We start from the raw sequence: 8,791 nt of genomic DNA, 5'->3' as shown, positions 1-8,791 counted from the left end.
GGCCCCGTTTATGCGCCCCGACGGCGGGAGGAGCCGCTCGTCACTTCCCAGCCTCCTCCCGCGGCCTGCCGCCGGCCCTGCGCGCACCTCCCTACTCCGTCCCTCGCTCCTCGGTGCCCCAACGGGCCTTTCCGCCGCCTCGCCCCAAGGCGATTCCGCAGGCGGGAGCTGGTGAGGTTCCCCAGGCCGATCTTAACATCGCACAGCTTTGCCGCGGCCGTAAAACCGAGGGGAAGAGACCGGCCGGGCTTTCCCATCCCCTTTCCCGAGCCGACTCCGGGAGCTGGAGCGAGCAGCGCCCGACGGGCCACAGGCATCTGCGCGTGAGGCACCGCCTGCGTGAGGAGACTGGGGGGCACTCGCTGCGGCTGTTTGCTACGGGTATGTGTTTGCTACGGGTATCTGTCCGGTGCGGGTATCTATCTGCTGCATGTTTGCTGCGAGTATCTGACTGCTGCGGGTATTTGTTGCATCTCGCGCTGCCGCCGCGCGGACGGCTTGGCGCCAAGAGAGCACAGCGCGCGAACGGAGCGCGCGTGCGCCTGGTGACGCTCAGCCGCGCTCGTGAGAAGAGGGAGGAGGCGCCGTTCGCCGGCTCTTGTTAGCAGAGGCGCGCATGCTCCGCTGTCGTCCGGGCGGGCGGAGGTGTGCGGCGGTGCTATCGCGATAGCCGCGCGGTCGGGACGCCATCCTGCCAGCGGCGGTTGCGTAGGCTGCTGGTCGCCGGCCGCTCGGAAGCGAGGGGCTTCCTTCCTGGCAGCAGCTCCCGCTGGGACGCGTCGAGGAGCGTACGAAGGTCTCCCGGTGAGCGCGGGGTGAGAAAGGGAGAGAGGGCGGCACCGGCCGCGGCGAGCCCCTCTGGGCCGCTCGTAGGGTGGGCGCGGAAGCGGCCCGGGGCCCGGCCGTGTGCGCGGCGCGGCCCGCGGGGGGGCGGCGTGGCGCCGCGGGTGGGGGAGGGGCGGTGCGGCGCGGCTCTCGGAGCCTCGCTCCCGACCGGCCGCCATTTTGAGCGCCGGAGCCGAACGCGGCCGCCGACCCGACGAGCCTCGGCGGCGTACCGCTTGCCGCACCCCGAAGTCGGGGTTGGGCAGGAGGGCGCTCGGCAGTCGTTCCGAAGTGGAGAGGTGGCGGTGGGGTGCTTGGCGGGGACGGCGTCGGTGGCGGTCGGCGGTGGAGGGGGTGGCTCGGGGAGGCGCGGTAAATGGCGGCGGCGCGGGGTGAGGGGGGAGGGAGGGAGAGAGCTCCCCGCCCCCAGTCCGAGACGGGCCGCGCTGCGCGCCCGCTTTGGTTCGGGATTAATGGCCGTGGTTCCGGAAGGGGAAAAGGAGCGGGAGCGCGGCCGGCCGGGCCGTGATGGCAGACAAAGGAAAGGCAGCGCTGCGCGGTTGCGGCCCCTCTGCCGGCACGCCGCGAGAGACAAAAGGTTACGGGCCGGGAGCGCGCCGAGCGGCTGGTGCGCGCCGCCGATGCCCGCGCTGCTGCACTGCCGGGGACCGCCGCGTCCACGTGCTTATGTACGAGCGAGTGAAATTGAAATATCCAGGGAATGGAACGAAATATCCATAATGCTGCCGAACGCCGCTTTGTTAATGAAAACCTACCCGATTTGTTGTGTTTTTATGTCTCAATGTTTTGTTTTTTCCTTTTGGTAGCGTTTGATTTAGACAAAAATGGACTGGAGTGGAAAGCACAACGGGCCCACCGATACAACCAACGATGGGACGGTGGTGCGGCTCCGAGGGCTGCCCTTCGGCTGTAGCAAGGAAGAGATCGTTCAGTTTTTCCAAGGTATCTCTAGTATAGTCAAAGCATAAAGACTGTGTGAAAGATAAGTCGATGCTTTGCAAGCCTGTAACTTGTAATGGCCGTTAGCCGGGTGGAGGGGGGATTGCTTTGACATAAATTGCCTTGAGTAAGGTGTATGCCCTGTTCAAATAACTGTAGACATAGCAAAGTTGAATACATGTCTTAATTTAGTGAAGGTGGTGAATGTCTTGTGATTATAACCTGTACGTTAGCGTTTGGAGCGGTTAAATTGCTTGATTGGTAGCTTTGTTTTCTTCATGTAACCTAGGTGGGTGTATGTTCACATACTTAAAACAAAAAACAAGTATGGCTAAATCCATAAATGTTTAATGAAAGATCGTTGGCTTGTATTGTTGGGTGATGGGGGAACTTAAGAGCTTTTTTTCGTTGTTATTGTTTAGATGCTTTAAGTATTTTCTACAGATGGGAATGTTTCAGCCTTTAACACTGTTCCCCTTGATGGGGTTATTTGTCCTTGGGTTAAAGGGTTGGAAATCGTGCCAAATGGGATAACATTGACGCTGGACTACCAGGGGAGAAGCACAGGGGAGGCCTTCGTGCAGTTTGCTTCAAAGGAGATAGCAGAAAATGCTCTGGGGAAACACAAGGAAAGAATAGGGCACAGGTGGGGATGGAGAGTTTGGGATGGTGTTAAATGGTTATTTTTGGGGGTTGTGGGACAGTAATGCTTTTGGGGGGCTGGGGACTATTATATGGAATGGGGTATTTTAAAGAATTTTTATAACTGATCCTAAATTAACTGGGGAAATACGGTAGATTTGGGGGGCGGGGGAGACAGTATTACTCTGTGTAGATTGCTAAACTTAGAATGTTGTTTCGGTTGTTTTTCATGTAGGGTAATTTGTGATAAGTGCTGCCATAGCCAGACATTGTTTTTCAACAGTATGTTTCTCATACTGAAAAGACATGTTTTATACTTAATTTTTACAGCTAGAATTTTCATGTTGTAATTTTTTGCCGTTGTAAAGTTTTACTTTGATACAATTAAGATTCTTAACAGTTTTGAGGAGGAACTTAAGTTCTATGGTATCTGTAGTCATTTTTATCACATTGTATGTTTAGTTATTTTTCTACTGTTCAGACAGCTTATACGTGTATTCTTATTTCTACCTTGAAAATCCTCTCTTATTTAGATACATTGAAATCTTCAAAAGTAGTAAGAGTGAAATCAGAGGATTCTCTGACATGCCGAGAAGAATGATGGGACAACAACGGCCTGGACCATATGATAGACCATTAGGAGGAAGAGGGGGTTATTATGGAGCTGGGCGTGGAAGTATGTATGACAGAATGCGTCGAGGAGGTGGTGGATATGACGGTGGTATGTTTATCTAATGATAGAGGTTCTGTTGTCAGTTTCATGTTTCTGACGTCTTTGTCAAGAAATAAAGAAATGGCAGTAGCTTCCTGTTAGGTTTGACATGCCTCTTCAAAAGGAATTTTTTACTTGTAATTTTTGGGGGAAGAAAAAATGCAGCTTAGTATTTAAGAGTAATGGATGTTACTAGAAAACTGTTTTTTCAGCAGAATTGGATATCTCAGTTGGATGTGTCAGTTCAGAAATGAGTGTTTAATGCTTTGCAGTGGCACTTCAGGTGCCCAGACTGAAAAATTGACTCTTGTGTATCACTTTGTGATTTCTCAGTAGTAACATAATTGCTCTTTTCCTTCTGTCCATTGTATAGGATATGGTGGCTTTGATGATTATGGTGGTTATAATAACTATGGCTATGGAAATGATGGCTATGATGACCGAATGAGAGATGGGAGAGGTAAAAAATATATTTTTTTTTAACAGTAAAACATAACATTCCCAAGGCATACATAGTTCTGTTTTTATTTTCTTCATATTATTTTGTAAAGGAAGATGATTGTGTTTGTTTTGTCGAGGTGGGGGTGCTTTTCTTTTTATAATTTATTTTTAAAAAAAAAAAAAAAAAAAAAAAAAAAGGGGGTGTGTGTGTCGTTCTTCACTTGTCTTTCTTTCCTAGGCATGGGAGGACATGGCTATGGAGCTGGAGATGCAGGTTCAGGTTTCCATGGTGGCGGTCATTTTGTTCACATGAGAGGACTGCCTTTTCGAGCAACAGAGAATGATATTGCAAATGTAAGTAAAATAGCAAAATCAGGCTTTCTGATACCAAGAATGTCTATGTTCTTCCCTATTCCCAACTTGCTTATGGCTCTCCAGTGAGTGATAGCTCTAATACATAGTAACTAAAGTCTTAAGTTACTTATGCAGATTCTACAATACTTAATACGTACTTAGTGAGGTTTTTAAAGGTAATGCCTGTGGTAAGCTTACTGAAGAAGCCACCCAAATTACATTTAACCCCTGTATACTTTTTTATTTCCAGAAATAAGAGACAGATGTTGAAATTTGTATCTTCACAAGACTCAAAAGTTTAAGCTTAACTGAAGATATTAATGTTATTTTGTAGAAGACTGATAGTAGATGTGATTATGGTTTTCACATTTGTATGTGGCCATGAGTCTTGTTTTAGGGAGACAAGGTGGGAAACCTGTAGGGTGCTGTGTTTGTTCAGAGTGGAAGGCTCACATTTACCCATAAGAGCTCAGTTAAAGGACTTCTACAAAATTTCAGGAATGATGGCCTACTGTATCTTTCTAATAACTGCTGTAGGAAGAGAAATTGACAGCTTTTTCTTCTTAGTTTCATAATTGTCCTTATTTTGAGAACCTTGTTTGGCTTTTTTTCCCTCAAAACGAAGTAATGATCTTCCCTTTCTAGGGTGGCATCATATTAGAGCATGTTTCTTAAAGAGAGGTGTGTAGACAAGTATTTTTGTTTGCATCTCTTTTTAAAGAGAGCTTGTCAAGCTCTGTAGCTGGAGTTCTTCCATTTGTATAACAGAAACCTCTAAGTAATACCTTAGAGACAAGTAATTAAATTTGTGTGACAGGATGAGAGAAAATTAATACAGTGCCTTGCAAACTACTGGGGCGCCAGAAAACATACCTGGCTTGAATTCTAAATTCATTTGATTTATTTTTTTTTTTTTCTTTGTTTTTATTCTTAGTTCTTCTCACCATTGAATCCTATAAGAGTTCACATCGATATTGGGGCAGATGGAAGAGCCACAGGCGAGGCAGATGTGGAATTTGTAACACATGAGGATGCGGTAGCTGCTATGTCCAAGGATAAAAACCACATGCGTGAGTGTCGTGTTCAATTGGGGGTTTAACTGAGTTGATTTCAGTAGGGTGTAAATCAGTATGAGGATTCAAACTGAAGTTAACAGTGCTTTAAATATAGTACTAATAATGGACTTTTTGTTGATGATCAGAACGAGTAGATCATCTCAAATTGATTTCTCCAACTATTGTATGTAGGGTAAGGTTTTTTTTACTGTGTTTTTTGAGAGTAGATTTTTATTTCCTGCAGAACATCGATACATTGAGCTGTTTCTGAATTCAACTGCTGGAGGTGGCTCTGGAATGGGAGGCTATGGCAGAGATGGAATGGGTATGTATCATTTCCAAATACAGCTTGTTTTGCAAAATGTGATGGAGTTGCAAGGTTTTAACAGTGCACCTTCTGCTTTTCAGATCAAGGTTATGGCTCTGTTGGTAGAATGGGAATGGGTAACAATTACAGCGGCGGCTATGGAACTCCTGATGGCTTGGGGGGCTACAGTAAGTAGATATTCTGTCCTAATGATTGTGTTATGATTGTCTTTGTGATTGTGTTACTGTGTCTGTGTGTATGTGATTTGGAAGGGTGGGTTTTGTGGGCTGGGAGAAAGGAAAGGGGGTGGCTTAAATAGTAAATCACTGGGGCACTTTTTCATAATTCGGCTATTGCAACAAATGTTTTTTTAGAAAAATAGTGCTGAAGTATATCTTAAGCTGATGCTGAACAGTTTTTTATTACCCATCACGTTTTTTTCTCTTTTTAAGGTATGTATACGTGACCTTGTGTCAATTGTTTGCAGGTCGTGGCAGTGGAAATAGTGGAGGATACTATGGGCAAGGCAATATGGGTGGAGGAGGATGGCGTGGGATGTATTGAAGGATAGCCTTGCTTCTACAAAATACCCTGGAAGAAACAACAGTCTCTGGTCTACTAGACTTTCTTACAAAATTTTAATTTCTTTTGTATTTTAAGAACTTTATAATGACTGAAGGAATGTGTTTTCACAATATTATTTGGTAAGCAAGAGCTTGTGATGGGAAAATCTGTTTTCTGTAGGTTTTATTTGTTGCATACTCTGACTTTAAATAAATTTTTATATTCAAACCACTGATGTTGATACTTTTTATACTAGTTACTCCTAAGGATGTATTACATATTCAAGAATACAATTGGTTTGAGATGTTGTACTATGGTTCAATAAAGGTGGTTGTACTGTAACTCCTATGAACACTGAGTTCTATGTACTCTTGGTGTAGTAAATGAGTTTGATACATTCTCTTGTTTAAGGGGAAAAGGGTAGATAGTAGGTAAGCTTACTTGGTAGCAATCCTTCCTAAATCTTTTTGATAAGTTGTATGTAGTAATTTCTCACCATAGCATTAAGCTCAAGCTGTGGAGGAGTCATAGATCTGGCTTTCCTCCCTGTAGTATCAGCAATGCTCTGCAAATGGCGCGATTGCACAAATGCATACTTCCCAAGTTCTGTCATCCACACGCCCAGGCTACAACTGTTTGCTTCTGTGCTTTGCTGTAGAACTCTTAGATACTCATTTCACACGTTTAACTTGCAACGCTGTTGCTAATCAAACACTAGCGAAGCAGTCAAATGCTAGCAAGTTGAAAGGTACTTTTGCTTTTTTTCTTCACAAACTGCTTTGGGAAGACAATTATTTGAAGCAAGCTAGAATTTTCCTAACACTTACGTTTCAACACCATTGAGCTTTCTTTTTTTCCCTGCACATAGCTGGTTTGTCTGTATTTGTTCAAAACATGGCAACCATTATATGAATGAGTTTGGTAGAAGCCAGGCATCTCTGAAAACAACTGTAAGCCCAATATTTGTTAAGTGACACAACCCCAACCACATTGAAAAAAAGTTTTTGTGCATTTGTGACATGTAAGATGTGTAAGAAAAAATGTTTGAAGACACTTACCATACCTGATGTATAATAAGGTATTTATTCTTCTGAGCCAGTGTGATCTCCCAAATTAACTGCTTTGTCCTCAACGCCTCCCTTAAAATGTCAAATGTAATCTTGGGTATTGAAAGTCTGTCACCTGTTTTGCTAGTACTGTGTTATATATGTAATAAATGTCTTGCTCTGGGAGATAGTAGAATGGAGTTTATTTCACTAGAGAGTGTGCTTGTGTCAATGTTATCGGAAGTAATAGCAGCAGGGCTCATCTGCAGTAGGAAATATTCCAAATACTCAAGTATGGGGCAGAGGAAGGGGAGGAAAGATGACTTGAAGTCAGCCTAGCAGTGATGGTGCAGGAAAAAATACCTTTACATCTGACAGATTTCTCTATCAGCTACCTAAATAGGTATCACAGCTCTAATAATTCCTCAAGTATACTTTGCATTCTGTTTTCTGAGAAAGAACACTTACTATTGATTTAAGACTGACATACCTGAGAACAAAGTAGTTGCACTTCAAGCTATTTGGCATCACCAACTAAGTTACCAGAAGTCATTCTGAATGACTCTTGAATAACACAATTCTGTTCTGGAGAGTGAATGCCTTATGCTTGTCCAATCCCTGTTTACACATCATCCTGTAATGAGAGCAGCATACAGTATGGACTCTTTCAAGGAACTTCAGCAGTGTTCTGAGAAGAAAAAAAATGATTTTTGAAGTTCATACTTGTATGTAAAGCTGAAATACTTGCTGCAAAGTGTAGTTCTTTTAAAGTGGTTGGTTATCCACTGAGAAGTACTGACTGGTTCCTGCAATCTCTTGTGTGATGAATGCTGGCCATCAGATGGATTTTCCTTCACTGTCAGAGAAGGAGGTCCAAGTATGTTAACCACCTTTGCAAGAAGGTGAGACAGCCGGTATAATCAGTGGAGGGGAGGGGGAGAGAAAGAAGAAGCATATTTTCTATTTGTTAATGCCCTTATACTGTTAAGTTAGAAGGAAATTACCCAAAGGTTGCTCTGATGCTGTGGGAACGATTACAATTTCTTTTGAGGTACACATTAGGTACACCGCATACCTTCATATGCTTGGCTCAAGGAATATTATTTAGAATCACAAGATAATCTGTCACAGAACAAAGTTTTATAGAAAGACAAAATCATTACATTAATAATGGAGTAACGGTAGTGTGGTCCAAAAACCTGCTGAAAGTGGGCCAGATACATAGTTTGATGCCAAAGGAAACCTGGATGCCACCTGGAACAGTATACAGCATTCACCATTTTGTTCAAGGCAGCAATTCCTCTCAAATAAAAGCAGTCTAAGTAGGTTATATGCCATTCAGTGATATTTTTCCACGTAAACAGTGTGGTACAGAGGAATGGAAGAGTTCATAGTTAGGCAGTAGATAATTGACTGCATCTGTATATTACAAAAATTTCAGCACTGGCAGTAACTGCACTATATTCTTATTTTAAACAATTGCCCATTTTAAATTGTATTTGTTCAGTTGCATAATTTTTGAAAAGATACTGAAGCAGGACTGACAGGCATGCTCTACATCCTACATCAGTTTGCCTTCATACTGGGCCCACAAAAAAACAACACAACACTTCAAAACACTCTTAGATCAGAGTACCTTAATGAAGCAAGCAAGCAGTATTTCCTTACATAATTAGCAGGGCAGCTTCCCCATTGCCCAACAAAGGCAGAGACTTCTCAAGCAACGTGAACAAGTCAATAAAACATTCAAAGTATTCTGCAATGCAAATTTAAATAAAGAGACATTACTCCCAACATTACATTGAAGATCAATTAAATTTATTTTTTTCTAAAAGCTATTTACACATTTACAAACATTTGTATTTTACAAAAAAGTTATACTAGA

At 43.7% G+C, this 8,791-nt stretch overlaps 1 protein-coding gene across 7 annotated transcripts; it reads left to right on the top strand.

Moving 5' to 3' along the window:
- Positions 1-100: 100 nt before the first annotated feature.
- On the top strand, positions 101-6,202 carry HNRNPH3 (heterogeneous nuclear ribonucleoprotein H3). Of its 7 annotated transcripts, none has more exons than XM_042818725.1 (10): positions 101-381; positions 1,653-1,788; positions 2,293-2,431; positions 2,961-3,148; positions 3,513-3,599; positions 3,819-3,934; positions 4,869-5,004; positions 5,234-5,314; positions 5,398-5,484; positions 5,784-6,202. In XM_042818725.1, the coding sequence occupies exons 2-10, from the start codon at positions 1,671-1,673 to the stop codon at positions 5,858-5,860; spliced, it is 1,029 nt and encodes a 342-aa protein (XP_042674659.1). In that variant the 5' UTR covers positions 101-381; positions 1,653-1,670; the 3' UTR covers positions 5,861-6,202. The 7 variants fall into 7 exon arrangements, with proteins under 7 accessions (XP_042674659.1, XP_042674663.1, XP_042674662.1 ...); XM_042818729.1 differs by lacking the exon at positions 101-381 and adding an exon at positions 677-804 and having other exon boundaries at positions 5,749-5,874; XM_042818728.1 differs by lacking the exon at positions 101-381 and adding an exon at positions 678-804 and having other exon boundaries at positions 2,961-3,103.
- The last annotated feature ends 2,589 nt before the right edge of the window (positions 6,203-8,791 follow it).

Source organism: Centrocercus urophasianus, unplaced genomic scaffold (assembly GCF_019232065.1).
Source record: "Centrocercus urophasianus isolate 14NV4802_14NV808 unplaced genomic scaffold, USGS_Curo_1.0 seq_17, whole genome shotgun sequence".
Lineage (NCBI taxonomy): Eukaryota > Metazoa > Chordata > Aves > Galliformes > Phasianidae > Centrocercus > Centrocercus urophasianus.
Note: the sequence above shows the minus strand (reverse complement) of the source record. Positions and strands in the feature narration are given on the sequence as shown.

What these genes read in the sequence shown, in the direction of transcription:
- HNRNPH3 (XM_042818725.1), top strand. Translation starts at nt 1,671, where the DNA reads ATGGACTGGAGTGGAAAGCACAACGGGCCCACCGATACAACCAACGAT. An exon ending in GATCGTTCAGTTTTTCCAAG is followed by an intron (nt 1,789 to 2,292) that starts GTATCTCTAGTA and finishes CTTGGGTTAAAG; the next exon opens with GGTTGGAAATCGTGCCAAAT. An exon ending in CTATGGCAGAGATGGAATGG is followed by an intron (nt 5,315 to 5,397) that starts GTATGTATCATT and finishes TCTGCTTTTCAG; the next exon opens with ATCAAGGTTATGGCTCTGTT.